A 22063-nucleotide genomic window follows, 5' to 3' on the forward strand; every position below is an offset into this window, starting at 1 on the left:
ACAGGACATAGGTTTAGGGTGAAAGGAGAAATATGTAGTGTTTTATGACTCTGTAACTTTAATACAAGAGTTAAATTTCCTGTGTTTATTGCACCAACTTGATTCTAAGCAGATGGCCAGATGGTAAAAGTAGATAGAAATATTCATTAAAAATCTCTCCCGTTTCATTCTACTCCCAACCAGGAGGCCATATTGATACTTAGGGACCTTTTCTCTCCCAAGCATCCCTTGTACTCCTTATATATGATGCACCATCAATAACTCTCGGAGACGTAAGTCGAGATAGGCTTTTATTAGCTGGAAGAAAGCACCGTCAGCAGCGTCAGCAGCAAGAGACCACCACATAACATCCTGGAGACTGAGGGAGGAGCAGTGCCTCCAATCGCCTTTATACCGGGGTCTGTGGGAGGAGTCACAGGAGCAGTCAGCGGGGGGGGGGGGGGGCTGTCCAGACAGGTATATGTACTTCACCACAATATACCATTGGAATCTCTTGGGATTTTGCCTCACCTTGCCTGCCAAATCCCTCTCATATCCCTTTTTTCCCTTCATAACTTTACTCATTCGTGCACTCCTGCATTTCCTGTCAACATCAACAGATTCACTAGTTCCCAATTGTTTACACAATGTTATTCCTCATTTCTCAATGTCTCAATGTCCCAAGCCCTGCCAGTTTTGTCTTTCACACTAACAGGAATGTGTAAGCCCTGAACTCTTGACATCACACTTGTAAAAAGCCCCCACTTTGCAGAAACCCCTTTCACTGCAAACAGTCTCAGCCAATCAAGTTCTACAAGATCCTACCTAATGGTGCCAAAATTTCTCTGCCCCAGTTCAGGACTTTAACCTGTAAACTGGTAATTTTAAAACTAATAGAACTATTGGTCACTGGACCCAAAGTACTTGCCAACAGACACCTCTGCCATCTGGCCTATCGGTCGAGGATGTTGAGCGTTGTACCCTCTTTAGTAGGTCTCTGCATACAGTGGATTCTGATTAACTGGGACAGGTTCAGACCAGTACATTTTGGCCGAATTAAGCGGCTGCCCCCATAAGCCGAATTTTCATGGAAATAGTTAAAAAGGTATAAAAAAAAGGCAAACTACTGTTAAACTGAGTAACCAGTTATGCATTTAAATGAAACACAAAACAAATTAGAAACCTACCAGTGCTACTACAGTTCTATAAAACTGTGTATTAGTTCCTAATAATGATCGACAGAGGAATTCATCCAGTTTACACTACCATGTATGGGGTGTCCAGGGAGGGATAGCATCTCTTCTGAAGGGACTTGTCATGTCCAATATGGAGAAGCTCACTCATTTTTAGTTCCTCAGCTTTCACCTGTGGCTCCAGGTAGCTGTTTGCATGCAACAGCAACCACACCCAGGTACGCTGCAGGCTAAAGTAGGCGAATGTAGCTGTCGGGCCAACTACCCTAGTGAAATAGGGACACGCCTGTCCTAGCCTGTAAAGTCAGCTCCTGCGGACTGGGTGGATGCCTTCAATGATTGCATCCTCCAAATCTACATTTTCATTGTAGCATTCAAGATGATTGTCAATATTTCAAACTCTTCATAGTTCCTGACTTGTTGAAGTCGTGAAATTGTTTCATATTCACTCCTGGTCGTTTCTGGCATCTCCAAGCCTGAATGCTTGAAACTGCAATGAGCAAAACAACTCTAAATTGTCTTATTTCTTATTTCCCACCAACTATCAATGGCAAAAGTCACTGCTTTTTGAGCACAAGCACTAACACTGATGCTATTTAAAAACTTGTTGCTGTAAGCACAATCTTATGGCCACACAAGTTCATGCAACTGACACTAGTTAGAAACTATACAGCAACAATCTCCTGTTCCAGTTAAGTGCATAGTGTCCCAAATAAATGAAGGGAATCCCAGCTATTTTCTTGATTAGCTTTTGTTCTTAAAGAGTTATCCCGAATAACTGGCTGCCCGATTAACCAATGGACCAATTAACTGGAATCCACTGTATTGATAAAGGGAGCTTTCCTGGACACATTTCATAAATTCTGTTCCATCCAAGCCTTTTACAGTATGGTTAGCCCAGTCATGGTAAAATCTCCAACTAATACCATATTATATTTACAAATAGCTGCAATCTTGCTACATGTTCACACAACTTTGTAGGCCGAAGGGCCTGTATTGTGCTGTAGGTTTTCTATGTTGCTATGTTTCTATTATCTGCTCCTCCAACTCCCGCTAATTATTGGGGTGCCTATAATACAACCCCATCAGAAAGGCCATCACTTTCTTGTTTCTAAGCTCTATCCAATCTAGAGAACAAGCCTGGTGAGTTAATAACAGCAAGCAAAAAAATGGCAGATGTGTTAAATCATTTTTGCATCAGTGTTTGCTGTGAAAGTACTGCAAATAATCCAAAGATAACAGGTATGTTAACTGCAAGTAACATAGGGGAACCTGTAGAAATCTTAATATTAAGGGATAATGTATTAGGAAAACTTATGAGGCTAAAAGCAGGCAAGACACCAGGACCCAATGGCTTGCAATCAAGTGTCTTAGAGGAGGTGGCTTTAGAAAAATTGGATCCATTGGTCGAATTTTTCTCAAGACTCACTAAATTCCAGAAGAACACCAGAAAAAAAACAATTTTATTCACCTCCATCTTAAATTAATTAACCTATTTTTAAAGAATGACTCTGTGTTCTGGATTCTCCCAGAAGCGGAAGCATCCATCCCAACAGTATCTAGTGTGTTATAGTCATCCCCTCACCATGTATCCAACAGATACGGAACTAGCCTGCTCAAGTCTGCCTCATAAAACACCCTGCTCATTTCAGTTAGTCTACTAAAACTTCTCACAACTAACTCCAGTGCAATAACTTCCTTCCATAACTAAGGAGATCAGTGTACTCCAGCTGTGGTCTGGAGTATACCTTGTATACCTAAATCATAACCTTGTTTTGCCTTCAATTGTCTCAGCAATCAATGTTATATTCTTTTCTTAATTATATATACTTATAACCAAATTATTGATCTTAGGAGCAAGGGCTCTAAAACCCCAGGCTAATATAATGTAAAAAAAACTCCACTTTCCCCCCACAATTCAAGCCATTCCAGAAGATCATATGGACCAAAAATTCATCTGTAGATTTATATTCTTTATGACCCAGAGAATATATGTAGACAGTAACTGATTGACCTCCTCCTTCAAAGAATGTGGAGTGTTAGGTTAAATCAAATAAACTGGCAGCCTATTCCTTTGTTTTTATAACTGGTACAAAATTTCTCGACCCAGTATTTGTCAGACTGCAAGTGTGCAGACTGCAAAAGTGGAGATGAACCTCTCTGATCTGAAGGCACTGTTGGTCAGTGTTGACCATGGATATTTCATCCTAGCTGTCTAGATACGCAAGCCTAGGCAGGACAATATAGAGAGCAAGCTGTTGCCCATGTAGCAAGCTCTCCCTCTCCACGCATCTGATGAAGTCAGAGGAACAGCAGAGACTGATACAGGAACTTCGCTAGTTGCTAGTCAGAATGGAGATCAATGTTGAATTGCCTTGGGACTCCAGCTCTGGAGTTTTCCCTCAGAGTTTACTCCCAAAGCCTTCCCCATTTGTGGGTATAGCTGGGCTTAGTAGCTAAGCCACATGTGAAGGCCAGGAGCTGGACTTGGTTGTCAGAGGCTATTTGAGGTGCATGACATTCGAGCATTTAGTAGGTAGTGTGAGCTTTGACCCCATTAGCAACCCAGCTGTAACAACCTTAAGGAGATGATTAATAATAATGTTAAAGCAACATATTTATAGAGCACTTTTCATACAAACAAATTAGTTCAAAGTGTTTTAGAATGGTAGAATCGGACAGTTTAGTTGTAAACTACAAACTCTGCAAGTAAAATTCTGGATCTTAACTTTAAAATAGTTTCTGGCTTAGAGTAAGATCAATTAATGATAAACTGAAACATCAAAATTGAAAGGACAATCTGAATTGACAGAACCGCTCTGCTTGTTTTGAAATGTGTAACGCAAATGTTTTTAGAGCAGTTGCAAACTTTTCATAGCCATATTGACTTTCCAAGTCCCTTGGAATCCCAGATGATACAGTCCATCAGTCGTCCACGCCCTCATCACTCTCATAACATAATGATGCAAAAGCAGGATAGCTTGAAGTATTTAAAGGGCTGTACGTTTATGTCATTGTATCAGGAAAGTGGTGGGGGCATCAAAACTGGTCAGGGATCTGGCCTGATTAGTGAGCTACATAGTTTCAAACCATTGTCATTTATTTACACCAGATGGTGCCATTAATATAACCAAAACGCTGTCGTCCTCAGCAAGCTCTCAATAATAGTAGTGCATGTAGATACTCTAAATCCAAAAACTTTGGGTTTAAGTTCCACTCCAGAGACACGGAGAATAGCAAAATATTGGCTGATATGCCAATGCATTACTGAAGAAGTTAATTTCTAATTTAGCACAGAATCCAATTTAGTTTAAATGGTTCAGTATGGACTTGATGGGCCAAAGGGCCTGTTTTTGTGTTGTACTTTTCTATGACTCCAAGAGCCAATCATCCAGCAGAATTGCTAGGATTTTCTGTAAATATTGAACATCACAGTAAGCCCATTGTCAGCACACTTGAAATATCATCTAACGACAATGGTCAAGTAATTGAGAGACTTACATATTTGATTATGACCGTGCAGAAGTCCTAGACTTTCCGGCATTTGTCTGCAGAATCCCTGCCAATATTTCATTAAATCAAGGTATCTTTCAGTTCAGAGCGAAGCCACTCAGTCTGTTATAATTGAGCTTTGATTGAAAAGATTGTCTAGTTTTGTGATGTCCTATTGCCTTTCGAAGTGTTCTATTTAGTCTGACAGTTTCACCCTTTCAAACATTATGTTGCAAATACGAACAATCTATTGTATGAAAGCATATCTTTCCATAAAACTGCTTTTATTTTAACAGGGGATTTCAAGGTTGTCCCACAAACCCTGCATAATATCCCAGGTATGCTGTCATATTTTAACTTACTCTGTTATACATATTTTGGATTCTCAATTCTATCTAAAGCAATATGCTTTTATATGTGGATTCTGGTTAATTGTGGCAGCCGCTTATTTGGGAGAATCCTTAAAGAACAAAAACTAATTGAGAAAATAGCCAGGATTCCCTTCACTTATTTGGGACATTGCCACTTAATTGGGACAGGGAACGATACTGAACAGTTTCTCACTAGTGTCAGTTGCGTGCACTTGTGTGTCCATTTGACACTACACCATGCCTGGAATGAATAATTTTTAAATAGAGTCAGTTGCGTGATTCATTTGGTCTGATGGATGCGGAGTTAAAAAGCTGTGATTTTCGACACTACTTCAGGAGGCAATGATGGCAGTTCATTATCTGCACTGGGTGACTGCACTGATTTTGTTCATTTGCAGTCAATCAAAAGAACACAGCAGCGTAAACTAGCTGAATTCCTCCATCGATAACTATTCGAAACTAACACCCAGCTAGTGTTTTGTCGTGTTTGTAATACAGTATTCATAGTGTTCTAATTTGTTAAGTATTTAATTCAAATGCATAATTAGTTACAGTTAAATGGTAGTTCAATATTTTTATACCTTTTTTTTTAACTATTTCTGTGAAACTGGTTAATTAGGTCAGCTGCTTTAATTTGTGCTGGTCCCAATGTGTCCCAGTTGACTGGAATCCACTATATTATTCTGTTTTAATATTAATTTCACAACTTACTTCTAACAGCCTCAGGTCACCTTCAATAGTGATGATGAAACATAATACTTTGCCAAATATTAAACATGAGGCAAAATGCTTGTCCTATTTGCTCACTCAGGTAGAAATAAAAGATTCCCAGAAGCTTGCCAATATTTATACCAGGGACAATGTTACTTAAACATATTACTGGGTTATTTATATCATTGCTATTTTGAGGGTGTGCCTGTATCCAAAAGCTTGACGTCTTTCTCATTATTGCAAAGTGACATTTCAAAGGCATATCATTGGTCTCTGAGACCAAGGATGCAAAAGGCGCTAATTCATTTAGTCCCCACCTAATTTATTGCTCTGTTTAAATGATTTAAATATCATGTTAAGTTACTAATTAGTTAAAAAAGAACTATCAAGTTCCTGACTATTAACTGATGATACCCTTAACTGAATGCTTTTCTTTCACACTTAGTCAGAGTCCAATGGAAATGGCGGGCTAAAACAGAAACTTGCTTCCATTGTTGAAGATGAAGAAGCGGTTGAAGAAGTTGATGAGACTACCCCATTATCACGCGTGTCTGCCAACTTTACATCCCATAATCGATCGTTAAATTATAACAAGACTATGAATGCAAGCAGGTCTCTTGGAGTTAATCAGCCACTTATCTCAGGCCCAATACACTTCCGATCTCCCATCAGGGGCTGCAATGTTACGATCAGAAGCAGGCATGATAATGAGTTAATTAATGCCAAGAATGGAAAAGATAAAAGTCTGAAGCTGCATCTGTCAACACTGAATGCATCTGCTTCTCCTGATCTCAGTCCAAGGTACAGCTCATTCTAGACATTTGTTACAAATACTGGACATGTCTGTAATTTTTCTTAGTTTATATATTTTACTTATTACATTGAAATTTATAGAAAGGAGCAAATTTCTTATTACATAAGGATCATATTTATACACAGGCAATACGTTTGTTTGACCCATCTATTTTACCAGTCACCTGATTTACCTTAATTAGAAAAATGCCTTAAATTGTGTAACCACATCATTAAAGGACAAATATATGGTAGTTCATTTTTATCTACAAGTATAAGAAAATGTTACCAAGAATCATTTCTAGCTTTTCTAAATCTAAGTGATTTTGTAGTACACTTTGCACAATAAGTTAGCAAAAAATTACAAGTAGAACAATTATAAACAAGAGAAAATCTGCAGATGCTGGAAATCCAAGCAACAGACTCAAACTACTGGAGGAACACGGCAGATCAGGCAGCATCGATGGGAAAAAGTACAGTTGGTATTTCAGACCAAGACCCTTCACCAGGACTGGAGAAAAAAAGATGAGAGGTAGATTTAAAAGGTAGGGGGAGGGGAAGGAGAAACACAAGGTGTTAGGTAAAAGTGGGAGGGGTAAGGGTGAAGTGAAGAGCTAGGAAGTTGGTTGGTTAAAGAGATAAAGGGCTGGAGAAGGGGGAATCTAATAGGAGAGACACAAAGCCATGGAAGAAATAAAAGGAGGGAAGAGCACCAGAGGGAGGCTATAGGCAGGCAAGGAGATAAGTGTGAGCGGGAAAGAGGGATGGGGAATGGTGGGGGGGAGGAGCATTACCAGAAGTTTGAGAAATCGATGTTCATGCCATCAGTTTGGAGACTACTGAAACAGAATATAAGGTGATGTTCCTACAACCTGAGTGTGGCCACATCGCGACTGTAGAGGAGGCCGTGGATTGACATATCAGAATGGAAATGGGAAGTGGAATTAAAATGGCTGGCCACTGGGAGATCCCACTTCTTCTGACAGATGGTGTGTAGGTGTTCAGTGAAGCAGTCTCCCAATCTACATCCGGTCTCACTGATATACAAGAGGCCACACCAAGAGCACCAGACACAATATATGACCCCAACAGACTCACAGGTGAAGTGTCACCTCACCTGGAAGGACTGTTTGGGGCCCTGAATGTTAGTGAGGGAGGAGGTGTAGGGGCAGGTGTAGCACCTGTTCCTCTTCCAAGGGTAAGTCCCAGGAGGGAGATCAGTGCGGAAGGATGAATGGACAAGGGAGCCGCATAGGGAGCGATCGCTGCAGAAAGAGGAAAGTGGTGGGGGGTGGGGAGAAACGGAAAGATATGCTTGGTGGTGAGATCACATTGGAAATGGTGCAAGTAAAACAATTGGTTATTTAAGACCCTGCCAAAGATTTCAAGTTTTAAAATGTTTATCCCTTATTCATTTTTAGTCCAATTTTCATCGGCATGATTGTAATTTTTATTTGGAAATGCTTCTTATTTTTAGCACTGGATACCAAAATAAGGATAACAAGGAAATACAAATTCCCCATTTTAACTTTCTGTTGCTTCCCCTTACTCGAGAGTACATGACTATTCAGGAAGTCAGCCTTCCACGTCTAATATACTGTACGTGGAGTTAGCCACTAGGTTTCTGGCTTCCAACATGTGGAATAGAGGATCTGAGACTCATCTTTATATATAAAAGATTGCTTTATTTAAAATCTCTATAAACTCATTAGCCTACATAAAGTTGCAGATGGCATAAATGTTCCTCACTTAATAAATCAGAAAGAGATTACCGATACAAACCTTATAGTATTATTGAATGCCCTCCAAACTTAGTGAGCGTGCACAATAAAATATCCTGTCCCTTTACTCTAACAACAAGCTATTAATTGCACTGCAAATTATAAGCAAAGCATGTCTTACTATAAGCCAAAAATACTCTATAACGCTTTGCACCTGTTCTGCCTTTCAGTGAGATTATTGTTGATTTGTTCTTGGCTGAGCTTTACTTTCCTGCTGTTCCTTAAGGCCAGGACGATTCTGCCTCTAGCAATTCCCCCGAGGATTGAGTTCCATGCCACTGCTACTCTCTGCGTGTAAACATGTATTCCTCATTTTCCCTCTAATCATTTTACAAATTACTAAATCTGGGTCTTCTGGAGTTTGATGTACCTGCTAATTATAATAGGTCCTTGCTATTTACTCAGTCTAGATCACACACGTTTGTTTTACTCCTCAGTTTTATTTTCCCATAGTCTCATCTGGTTTAAAGAAAACAATTCCAGTCTATTCAATCCTTCCTCAAAACTAAAATATTTCCAAAGCTGTGAACATCCAGATGAATTTTCCTTCTCCAGTGGAATCATACCTTTTCTATAATGTGGAAGATGGAACTGAATAGTACTCAAGCTGCAATCAAATTTATGTTGTATTTTCCAGTATAATTTCTTATCTTTCAGCTAATTAAGGAAAACAACTTACATGACCTTTAACCCCTGAAAATTTCTTAACAATTTCACTAAATATTTTACAAAGAACATGGTATCTAATACTGAGTCCTGTTGACTTCTATTGATTGCTCAGTTACAAGAATACTAACTGATTTCCTGCCATTAAGCAACATTGCATCTGTCATCCTAAATATTCATTCCCTCTTCTATCTTGGCTACTGTGTGTACCATTTACAAAAATGCATAGCACTTGCAGTATCTTACAAAGGTACCCTGCCAAGTCTGCACCTCTGCTACCTAGCCAGCACTTCAGGCTCAAGGGAATGCCATCTCCTGCAAATTCCCCCCAGGTGGTGCAACATTTTGGCTTGGAAAGTATATTGCTGCACGTTTGACATCAGGAGATCTACATCCTGTAATTCCATCCTCTTTCCACATGGATACAGGGAAGTACCTTCACCAAAGAGACTGCAGTAGTTGAAGAAGGCTGCTGACTGATGCCTGGTCAAGGGCAATTATGGTTAGGCAATAGATGCTTCACTTTACGCCTAAGCCCAGATTTAGGAAAATGAAAGATTAACTATAGTGGATTGTATAACTGTCACAGTCACAGTAGTCCCTTTTGACTTACTCTGAACAAGATGGAAACTAGTGATTGCAATTCACTACTTCTATTTGTTACTAATTTGTGAGGTAACAACCAGTTGTTTTTGATTTGTTTGTCATGCGAATTACAGGAAGCGCCTCACCCACTTCAAAGTTATGAACCTTCAAAGGTCATTCAGTTGTTTTTGAAGGGCTAGCTCCACAGTCCCCTGACAAGGACCACTCCTTTCCCCGGCATGTTTAACAAGCACAAAACAGATTTCTCACTCTTCACTCATTCCCTCACTCTCTGTTTCACTTTCAGTATCACTCAAAATAGTATTTAACAGTTTACAAACTCCTGTAGCTCTTGAAAGTCCTGTAAGTATAGCACTTTAATATTTACAGGATATTCATACATATTAAATGTTGGGCCCCTGGTGGAGATATTTAAAGCTAACCTTCATATGTCATCTTTGCTCTCTTGTTGCTTTTTTAGATGTATTAACACAGAACATAGAACAGTCCAGCACAGTACAGGCCATATGGCCCACTATGGTTTGCTGTCCTTTTAACCTACTTGAATCTAGACTTCCTTCCCATTTAGCCCTCCATTTTTCTTTCACCCATGTGCATATCTAAGAGTCTCTTAAATGTTCATAATGTACCAGTCTCTGTCACCACCCCTGGCAGCCTGCATTCATTAATCTCTGTGTAAAAAATCCACCTTTGACATCTCCAATCACCTTCAATTACCTGAAAATCATAAACACAAGAGATTCTGCAGGTACTGGAAATCCTGAGCAACACAAACAAAATGCTGGAGGAACTCAGCAGGTCAGGTGGCATCGTCGGAAAGATGAAGGGTCTCGGCCCAAAATATCAACTTTATTTTATTCCATAGATGCTGCCTGACCTGTTGAATTACTCCTGCATTTTGTGTGTGTTGCACCCACCTTAAAATTATGTCCTCTCGTATTAGTTATTTCTGCTTTGGGAGAAAGGCGAGACTATCCCCTCTATCTATGCCTCTTATTGTCTTATACACTTTTATCAAGTCACTACTCATCCTTCTTCAGTCTAAAGAGAAAAGCCCTAGCTTACTCAACCTATCCTCGTAAGACATGCTCTTTAATCCAGGCAGCACCCTGGTAAATTTCCTCTGCACCCTCACTCAAGCTTCCACATCCCCCCCATAATGAGATTACCAGAACTGACCAGAATGTTCTAGGCAGAGATTTATAGACTTGCAAAATTACCTCACGGCTCTTGAACTCAATCCCCTGACTAATGAAGGATAACACACTATCTGCCTTTTTGACAACCCGATCAACTTGCACAACAACTTTGAGAGATCTATGGACTTGGAGTCCAGGTTCCCTCTGTTCCTCTACGCGGCCATTAACTCTGTACTCTGACTTCAATTCTGATCATACAAAGTGAATCACTTCACGCGTTTCTGGATTGAACGCTATCTACCATTTAGCCAATCTCTGCAACCCAACAACATCCCATTGTAACCTAAAACAACCTTCTACACTTTCCACAACACCAATAACCTTCATGTCATCTGCAAGCTTACTAACTTTCAATCATTCCATTGGTTTCTAAACGCTTTCCAGTTTTCTAGCTCCCTGCTAGTTTTTGCCACATTGCATGACCTCTATTTTGCATTTGTGTTGTCTTTGAATTCTCTTGTCAGACATGATTGCCTCATCCACCTTTTAGTAAACTTCTCTTTGGAATGAAATGATACTGCACCTTCTGGATTTCTCTCAGAAACTCCAGCTATTACTGTCCCACTGTCATCCCTGCTGAATGAAATAGGGTTGATATGTTGTCCCCTCCCAAACAACTCTGGCCAGCTTCTCTCTCGTGTCTGTGTAGTTACTTTTACTCAACTGTAATACTGCAGCATATGAATTTAGCTTCTCCCTTTCAGACTACAAGGATAATTCTATCATGTTATGATTACTATCTCCTAAGGCTTCCTTTACCTTAAGCTCCCTAATCAAATTTGGTTCATTGCACAACATGAGATCCAGAACCGAATTTTCCCTTGTGCCACAAGCGACTTTAAACAAACATCTCAGAGATATTCTACAAATTCCTTCTCTTGAGATCCAGTATCAACATGATTTTCCCAGTCTATCTGTGTGACAACCATAACATTGCCTTTCTATCTCCTGTAGTAATTTGTACCACACATTGTGGCTACTATTCAGAGACCTGTATGAAACTCCAATCAAGATTTTTTTGCCAGTGCAGTTTTTAAGCTCTATCCACAAAAGTTTTACGCTTTTTTTCTGTGTGCATAATTAGTTCAATGAATGTCTTGAATAAACTAATCAAGAACTATCTACCTTTTATGAACTTAAATTCACTCTCCGTGATCAATGAGTCTTATTGATTATAAATACGTCTGTATAAATAACCTGATTATAAATTTTATAAACAAGAGACATTTGCCTCCTATAGCAGCCACCTTATGCCCTATGAGACATTTAATTTCTCCTCTTTTTTAAATGTTAACGTGCTCTAGAATCTCACCATTCCAGATAAAATTTCCACCTACAATGTATTTCTCTTTAGAGATTGCAAATCGAAGTATTGAGGGGGAGAAACTAAAGACAGGTCTATCAGTCTTACAGTGGAGTAAAGGGAATTACAGAGGCATGAGAGAGAAGCTGGCCGAAGTTGATTGGAAGGGGATACAAGCACAGAACAGCAATGACTGGAGTGTCTGGGTGAAAGTCAGAAGGTGCAGGACAGTTACATCCCAAGGAAGAAGTATTCGAAAGGCAGGATGATGCAACCGTGACTGACAAGGGAAGTCAAAAACAAAATAAAAACAAAAGGAAGAGCATATAATATTGGGAAAAGATAGTGGGAAGTAGAGGATTGAGACTCTTTCAAAAACCAACAGAGGGCAAATTAAAAAAAGCCATAAGGAGGGAAAAGATTAAATATGAAGGTAAGCTAGCCAATGATATCAAAGAGGATACCAAAAGATTTTTCAGAAATATAAAGCATAAAAGAGACAAGGGTAGATATCAGACTGCTGGAAAATAACACTGGAGAGGTAGTGATAAGGAACAAGGAAATGGAAGATGAACTAAGTAAATATTTTGCATCCTTTTGAGAGTGTCAGAAGTGAGTTCAATTGCCATTACTAAAGAGAAGGTGCTTGGGGAGATGAGCTGCAGCCCAGGGTTCTGTAAGGGATCTTTTAAAACTTACTAGATTTCGACATTTTTTCAGAGGGCTGGAAAATTGCAAATTTTACTTCACTTTCAAAAAGAGAGGGGGATCAGAAGCAAGGAAATTATAGCCAGTTAGCCTGAACTCAGTGGTGGAGAAAATTTTGGAGTCAATTTTTAAGGATGAGGTCTCAGGGTACTTGAATTGACTTTATTTCTTACATCCTTCAAATATATGATGAGTAAAAATCCTTATGTTACTTCTCCATCTAAATGTGCAATGTGCAATCATAGTAATTTATAATAAATAGTCAATGTAATATAGAGAACACTCAAATCAGCGTGAGTTCATCAGTCTGATGGCCTGACAGAAGAAGCTGTCCCGGAGCCTGTTGCTCCTGGCTTTTATGCTGCGGTACCGTTTCCCGGATGGTAGCAGCTGGAATAGATTGTGGTTGGGGTGACTCGGGTCCCCAATGATCCTATGGGCCATTTTTACACACCTGTCCTTGTAAATGCCCTGAATCATGGGAAGTTCACAACTACAGATGAGCTGGGCTGTCCGCACCACGCTCCGCGGAGATCTGCGATTAAGGGAGGTACAGTTCCCATACCAGGCAGTGGTATAGCCAGTCAGGGTGCTCTCAATTGTGTCCCTGTAGAAAGTTCTTAGGGTCTGGGGGCTCATACCAACTTCCTCAACCATCTGAGGTGAAAGAGGCACTGTTGTGCCTTTCTCACCACACAGCTGGTGTGTACAGACCACATGAGGTCCTCGGTGACGTGGATGCCAAGGAACTTGAAGCTATTGATCCTCTCAACCCCAGATCCATTGATGTCAATAGGGGTTAGCCCATCTCCATTCCTCCTGTAATCCACAACCAGATCCTTTGTTTATGCGACATTGAGGGCGAAGTTGTTTTCTTGACACCAGTGTGTCAGAGAGATGACTTCTTCCCTATAGGCCACCTTGTTATTGTTTGAGATAAGGCCAATCAATGTAGTATTGCCAGCAAATTTAATTAGCAGATTTGAGCTGTGTGTGGCGATATAGTTATGGGTATTCAGGGAGTAAAGGAGGGGACTTAGTACACAGCCCTGAGGGGCTCCCGTGTTGAGAGTCAGAGGGCTGGAGGTGAGGAAGCCCACTCTTACAACCTGCAGGCGATCATCTGACAGGAAGTCCAGGATCCCGCTGCACAAGGCAGGGTCAAGGCCGAGGTCTCTGAGCTTCCTGTCGAGCCTGGATGGAGCTATGATGTTGAATGCTTAACTGTACTCCAAGAACAGCATTTTCACACAAACATCCTTCTTCTCCAGATGTGTAAGGACGGTATGTAGAGCAGTGGCTATTGCGTCATCTATCAATCATTTGTGTCGGTAGGTGAATTGTATGAGGTTCCATTTTGGGTGGTAGCAAGCTGCAGGTGTAATCCTTGAACGGCCTCTCAAAGGCCGTTTTGCTTAACATTGAGGTGAGCGCAACAGGACGCCAGTCGTTCAGGCATGTTATCTTGGTCTTTTTTGGTACAGTGACAATGGTGGATAACTTGAAGCAGGAGGGCACTCTACACTGGGAGAGGGAGAGATTAAAAATATCTGTGTGGAAGCACATGAAAAAATAGGCCAAAGTCAGCATGGTTTCCTTAAGAGAAAACCCTGTCTGACAAACCTGTTGGAATTCTTTGAGGAAATAACAAGTAGAATTGACAAAGAAGAATTGGTGGATGCTGTGTAGTTGGACAAGGTGCCATGCATGAAACTGCTTAACAAGATAAGAGCCCATAGTATTACAGGAAAGCTACTAGCATGGATAGAAGATTGGCTGATTGACAGGAGGCGAAGAATGAGAATAAATGGAGCCTTTTCTGGTTAGTTGCCGGAGATTAGTGGTCATTATGTTCCACAATGGGCAGTGTTGTGACCGCTTCTTTTTATGGTATATGGAAATGATTTGGATGGTAGAATTGATGGCTTTGTGGCCAAGTTTGCAGACAATACAAAGATAGTTGGACGGGCAAGTGGTATTGAAGAAATAAGGGTGCTGCAGAAGGACTTAGATTAGGAGAATGGGCAAAGAAGTGGCAGATGTGTCAAGAGGTGTTTGGTCATACACTTTGCTAGAAGGAGCAAAAGCAAAGATTATTTTCTTAACAAACAGGAAATTTGAAAATCCAAGGATCAAAGGGACTTAAGGTTAACCTGCAGGTTGAGTCGGTGGTGAGGAAGGCAAATGCAACGCTAGTGTTCATTTCAAGAGGACTAGAACATAAAAGCAAAGATGTAATGCTGAGACTTTATAAGGTACTGGTGAAGCCCCACTTGGAGGATTGTGAGCAGTTTTAGGCTCCATATCTTAGAAAGGATGGAGAGGGCTCAAAGAAGGTAAACAAGAATGATTCCAGGAATAAAAGGTTTGTTGTATGAGAACGTTTGATGGCTCTGGTCCTGTACTCGCAGGAATTTAGAAGAATGAAGGGTGATCTTATTGATACCTATCGAATGATGAAAAGCCAGCTGGAGTGGATAGGGAGAGGATGTTTCCTGTAGTAGTGGAGTCTAGAACCCAGCCTAGGGCACAGCCTCAGAAAAGAGGGAAGTCCATTTAGAATGGAGATGTAGAGGAATTTCTTTGCCAGAGGGTGTTACATCTATATAATATGTTGCTATAGGTGGCTGTGGAGTCCAGGTCATTTGATGTATTTAAGGCAGAGGTTAATATAGGTTCTTGATGGTCAGGGTATAAAATGTTATGGAGAGAATGCATGAGAATAGGTTTCAGAGGGAAAATGGATCAGCCATGATGAAATGGTGGAGCAGACTTGATGAGCCATATGGCCTAATTCTGTTGCCATTTCTCCTATGGTCTTATTCCTTTAAGACCTCAATCACATTTTTTGATTCCATACACAGATTATCCTTTTGTACCCTAAAGGGCCATAACTTTTCCCTTGTTACCCTGCTGCTCTTAATATATTTATAAAATGCTTTCGGGATATTTCTTAATTTTATCTCTCTGTGATATTTTGCAACACCTCCTTGCCTCCCTAATTTCTTTTCTAAGCACCCCTGCACTCTTTATACTCCTGAAGGACCTGCCCTGTCTTCAGTGCTTCATACCTACCATATGGTTTTGCTTCTGTTTTCTCTACCAAACCCTCAAAGTCCATTCATATCCAAAGTTCCCTGGATTTCCATTTGAACTTCACTTGTATGGCCATGAACTCCCATTATTTCACTTTTAAAAGATTTTTAACTTTCCAAATATAAATTTATCTTCAAGTAGCCCTCCAGGTTGATATTTGACAGGTCTTGACTAATATTATTAAAATCCAATTTCCCCCAATTGAGACATATAATTTCTGCACTATCATTATTCCTGCAATGCCTCTTGAGCAGGAGTCTCTCTCTCTCTCTCTCTCTTCAGAGTGGTCATCCCCTCCACAAGTTCCCAGACTCAGGTAAGGACATGTTCTGCATGGAGGTCGGAGACCAGTGGTGTACCTCAGCAATCAAGTCAAGTCAAGTCAAGTCAACTTTTATTGTCATTTCGACCATAACTGCTGGTACAGTGCATAGTAAAAATGAGACAACGTTTTTCAGGACCATGGTTTACATGACACAGTACAAAAACTAGACTGAACTACGTAATTAAAAAAAGCACAGAGAAAGCTATACTAGACTACAGACCTACACTGGACTGCGTAAAGTGCACAAAAACAGTGCAAGAATTACAATAAATAATAAACAGGACAGTAGGGCAAGGTGTCAGTGCAGGCTTCGGGTATTGAGGAGTCTGATAGCTTGGGGGAAGAAACTGTTATATAGTCTGGTCGTGACAGCCCGAATGCTTCGGAGCCTTTTCCCAGATGGCAGGAGGGAGAAGAGATTGTATGAGGGGTGCATGGGGTCCTTCATAATGCTGTTTCCTTTGCGGATGCAGCGTGTAGTGTAAATGTCCTTGAGGCGGGAAGAGAGACCCCAATGATCTTCTCAGCTGACCTCACTATCCGCTGCAGGGTCTTGCGATCCGAGATGGTACAATTTCCGAACCAGGCAGTGATACAGCTGCTCAGGATACTCTCAATACAACCCCTGTAGAATGTGATGAGGATGGGGGGTGGGAGATGGACTTTCCTCAGTCTTCGCAAAAAGTAGAGACGCTGCTGGGCTTTCTTTGCTATGGAGCTGGTGTTGAGGGACCAGGTGAGATTCTCCGTCAGGTGAACACCAAGAAATTTGGTGTTCTTTACGATCTTTACCGAGGCGCCGTCGATGTTCAGCGGGGAGTGGTCGCTCTGTGCCCTCCTGAAGTCAACAACCATCTCTTTTGTTTTGTTCACATTCAGAGACAGGTTGTTGGCTCTGCACCAGTCCGTTAGTCGCTGCACCTCCTCTCTGTAAGCTGACTCGTTGTTCTTGCTGATGAGACCCACCACGGTCGTGTCATTGGCGAACTTGATGATGTGGTTCGAGCTGTGTGTTGCAGCACAGTCGTGGGTCAGCAGAGTGAACAGCAGTGGACTGAGCACACAACCCTGGGGAGCCTCCGTGCTCAGTGTGATGGTGTTGGAGATGCTGATCCCGATCTGGATTGACTGAGGTCTCCCAGTCATGAAATCTAGTATCCAGTTGCAGAGGGATGTGTTCTGGCCCAATAGGCTCAGCTTTCCAATCAGTTTCTGAGGAATGATTGTGTTGAATGCTGAACTAAAGTCTATGAACAGCTTTTGAACGTATGTGTCTTTTTTGTCCAGGCGGGTTAGGGCCAGGTGGAGGGTGGTGGCAATGGCATCATCTGTTGAGCGGTTGGGACGGTATGCAAACTGCAGGGGTTCCAGTGAGGGGGGCAGCAGGGTCTTGATATGCCTCATGACGAGCCTCTCAAAACACTTCATGATGATGGATGTAAGTGCAACGGGACGGTAGTCATTTAGGCAGGACACTGAAGACTTCTTCGGCACAGGGACGATGGTGGCGGCCTTGAAGCACGTTGGAATGACAGCGCTGCTCAGGGGGATGTTGAAGATGTCAGTGAGAACATCTGCTAGCTGGTCTGCACATCCTCTGAGCACTCTACCAGGGATGTTGTCTGGTCCAGCAGCCTTCCGTGGGTTGACCCTGCACAGGGTTCAAATCACATCGGTCACAGTGAGACACAGCACCTGGTCATTCATAGGAGGGGTGGACTTCCTCGCCGCCTCATCATTTTCCGCCTCAAACCGGGCGCAGAAGTTATTCAGCGCATTTGGGAGGGAGGCATCACCCGCACAGTCAGGTGATGCTGTACTGTAATTGGTGATGTCCTCGATGCCCTTCCACATGTGCCGCGTGTCACCGCTGTCCTGGAAGTAACTGTGGATTAGCTGGGCATGTGCACGCTTTGCCCCTCTGATGGCTTGGGACAGTTTGGCCCTCACTGTTGTTAGGGCTGCCTTGTCACCTGCTCTGAAGGTGGAGTCGCGGGACCTCAGCAGCACACGCACCTCTGCGGTCATCCATGGCTTCTGGTTGGCACGTATAGTGATGGTCTTGGACAGAGTAACATCATCAATGCACTTGCTGATGTAGCTGGTCACTGATGCCGTGTACTCCTCTAAGTTGGTAGAGTTGCCATCAGTTGCAGCCTCCCTGAACATGTGCCAGTCAGTGTTCCCAAAGCAGTCTTGAAGAGCAGAGATGGCTCCTGCTGGCCAGGTTTTCACCTGCTTCTGAACTGGTCTGGAGCGCCTGACGAGCGGTCTGTATGCTGGGATTAGCATAACAGAGATGTTTGTGTAAACCAGGTCCAATGCGTTCTCCCCCCTCATTGCAAAGTCCACATACTGATGGAATTTGGGGAGCACTGACTTAAGGTTCGTGTGGTTAAGATCACCGGCGACAATAAACAGACCATCAGGGTCTGTGTTCTGCAGTTCGCTAATAGCCCCGTACAGTTCACAGAACGCCTCCTTAGCATTAGCGCTGGGGGGAATGTAGACACCGAATATAAGGACAGAGGTGAATTCCCGTGGCAAATAAAATGGTCTGCATCGAACTGCCACAAACTCCACTAACGATGAGCAGTGTCTAGAAACCAGCACAGAGTTCTTACACCATTCCGTGGTGATGTAAACACAGACGCAGTCCTAGGACCCCTACTCTTCGTGATTTTTATAAATGGCCTGGATGAGGAAGTGGAGGGATGGGTTTGTAAGTTTGCTAATGACACAAAGGTTGGAGGTTTTGTGGATAGTGTGGAGGGCTGTCAGAGGTTACAGCGAGACATTGATAGGATATAAAACTGGGCTGAGAAGTGGCAGATGGAGTTCAATCCAGATAATGATGTGGTTCATTTTGGTAGGTCAACTATGATGACAAAATATAATATTAATGGTAAGACATTTGGCAGTGTGAAGGATCAGAGGGATCTTGGGGTCCAAGTCCATAGGACACTCAAAGCTGCTACGCAGGTTGACTCTGTGGTTAAGAAAGCATACGGTGCATTGGCCTTCATCAATTGTGGGATTGAGTTTAGGAGCCGAGAGGTAATGTTGCAGCTATATAGGACCCCACTTGGAGTACTGTGCTCAGTTCTGGTCGCCTCACTACAGGAAGGATGTGGAAGCCATAGAAAGGGTGCAGAGGAGATTTACAAGTATGTTGCCTGGATTGGGGAGCATGCTTAATGAGAATAGGTTGAGTGAACTTGGCCTTTTCTCCTTGGAGCAACGAAAGATAAAAGGTGACCTGATAGAGGTGTATAAGATGATGAGAGGCATTGATCGTGTGTATAGTCAGAGGCTTTTTTCCAGGGCTGAAACGGCTGGCACGAGACCACACAGTTTTAAGGTGCTTGGAAATAGATACAGAGGAGATTTCAGGGGTACGTTTTTTACGCAGAGAGTGGTGAGTGTATGGAACAGGCTGCCGGCGACAGTGGTAGAGGCGGATACGATGGTCTTTCAAGAGACTCCTGGACAGGTATATGGAGCTCAGAAAAATAGAGGGCTATGGGTAACCCTGGGTAATTTCTCAGCTAAGGACATGTTCGGCACAGCTTTCTGGGCTGAAAGGCCTGTATTGTGCTGTAGGTTTTCTATGTTTCAATGTTACTTTATACTGAGCAATCCCCACTTGAGAATTCTAACCTGCATCATGTGCATCTCTCAGTCCTCCCCTTCTGAGAGTCATTGCTCACATTATGTCTCTTTGCCTTTCCAATTTAGCATCTAATGCTTTTTTTCTTCTTCCATACTGAGTTTGATTACCCTCAAATTACTTTCTTCTCCAGCAGTTCTCCGCAGTGCCGTAAATGACAATTTACATCGTCATTAGCCTGTTCTATCTCCTTAGCTCTCAAGTCTTGCTGGTTAACTTCATAGTTTAAGGAGTTTCACTTCATAATGGATGCACTGAGCCTTAAGATATTGAATCTAGAAATTAAAGATTAGGTTCATCTGTCACATAAGCATCAAGACATGAAGTGAAATGTGTTGTTTGCGTCAAGGATGTGCAGGACAGGCTGCAAGTTTTGCCATGGTTCCAGTGCCAACATAGCTTGCCCACAACTTACTAACCCCAACCATACCGGAGCGCCTTAGGAAACCCACATGGGAATTCGAGACTGATCTTACAGCTGGCACTAAAGCAATGTGCTAGCTGCTATACTGCCGTGCTGCCCTTTACACCTTGTATTCACATCTTTGTACTTCCCAAATAGTTTCCTTTAATTGCCTTTTGTTCATTACTGCTCCCTTATCATCTGATTCTTCATGCAATTGAATTTTGCCACCCATGTTGCTCTGCATTTGTTTTTCAAACACGAACAAGGAGATATCTTTTGCCATTTTTGGCCAGTGTACTGCTCAACCTGATGTATAAATTATTTCTCGTATATGATGATGTTGATGCCTCTGTGTCCCTATTATATATTTTGTGATGAACACATCTGTTATCTTTCTCATTGTATAATCCATACATGTTTCTGCTTACATATCAGCATAGTAAAACGTACAGTTCTAGGTGTCCAGCTGATTCATTGAATAGACAATCCAAAACAAAGACTTTAGACCTACACCTACACTCCATCCGCCAGAGAAAGCAGGATCTCCCCGTGGCCACCCATTTTAATTCCACTTCCCATTCCCAGTCCAATATGTCTATACATGGCCTCCTCCCTCCACTGTCGGGATGAGGCCAGCTCCCCCCACCCCCCGACCATCCTCATCCTTTTTTCCCTTTCTCACCTTACCTCCTTGCCTGCCCATTCCCTCTGAAGCTCCTGCCCTCCCTTTTCTTTCTTCCATGGCTTTCTGTCCTCTCCCATCACATTCCCCCTTCTCCAGCCCTTTATCTCTTTCACCAATCAACTTCCCAGCTCTTTCCTTCATCCTTCCCCCTCCCGGTTTTAACTATCACCTTGTGTTTCTCCCTCCCCTCCCCACACCTTTTAACTTAACCCCTCATCTTTTTTTTCCCTCCAGCCCTGCTGAAGGGTCTCAGCCTGAAATGTCAACTGTATTCATTTCCATAGATGCTGCCTGGCCTGCTGAGTTCCTCCAGCATTTTATGCATGTAGCTTTAGATGTAAAGCATTACTTTACCTAAAAGAAAATCCTTTAAAATCACTTATCAAAACCTATCAATACTGGTACCGTAAAGTAATCCAAAGATACGAAAGCTATAGGTTTGCAGTTGCTAATATATCGATGTAGAGTGGAAGTGAACAACATGGTATTCTTTCTCTAAACATTGCCTCAGTTTTACTGAGAGTATGAAGTTTCTATGTGTGAATATAACATCTTTAGGCACTTTAGGTTCCGTAAAGTAAAAAATCTGTACTATTGTTATATTTAAAACATCTAGTTACAGTTTGACAACTAGAATAATATTTCTTGAAACTAAGTTAAGCATGTGACTAAATGCCCTGCATTGCCTAAGAGCAGAACTGCAACCATATACATAAATACTGAGAAAACCAATAACACTGGGTGGATGTCCTGTCACACCAATTTATCATCAGTGTAGCTGTTCTTGAAAGTTGATTGCAAATTTAGAAAGGTTTTGATTCATGTCAAATAACCAGGTGAAAATTTTCATCTGATCTTACCTTAAATAGATTTTAAAATTACTTACCTGCAAAGCTCTGTAAATGAGAAGTGAGTGCAATTTTAATGAGAAGACTAATAAATTGTGAAACTCTATTCTGCAATCATGGACGCATGGCTCAAAACAGATCACAACAGTATGCAGAAGGTAACAGATGATGGGCAGAGGAACAACAAGCACTTTTATTTTCCTTTCTATTCCTGATCAGTCCATTTCAGATC

The 22063-nt window shown here is 41.8% G+C and overlaps 1 protein-coding gene across 1 annotated transcript in view; it reads left to right on the forward strand.

Moving 5' to 3' along the window:
• kcnh8 (potassium voltage-gated channel, subfamily H (eag-related), member 8) overlaps positions 1–22063 on the forward strand; it is a 452674-nt gene that overhangs the window by 381387 nt on the left and 49224 nt on the right. Inside the window, exons 12-13 of the mRNA XM_073054437.1 lie at positions 4961–5002; positions 6192–6547. Coding sequence (XP_072910538.1) covers positions 4961–5002; positions 6192–6547 — 398 coding nt within the window. The remainder of the gene's footprint in view (positions 1–4960; positions 5003–6191; positions 6548–22063) is intronic.

This window comes from Hemitrygon akajei, chromosome 8 (genome assembly GCF_048418815.1).
Source record: "Hemitrygon akajei chromosome 8, sHemAka1.3, whole genome shotgun sequence".
Taxonomy (NCBI): domain Eukaryota; kingdom Metazoa; phylum Chordata; class Chondrichthyes; order Myliobatiformes; family Dasyatidae; genus Hemitrygon; species Hemitrygon akajei.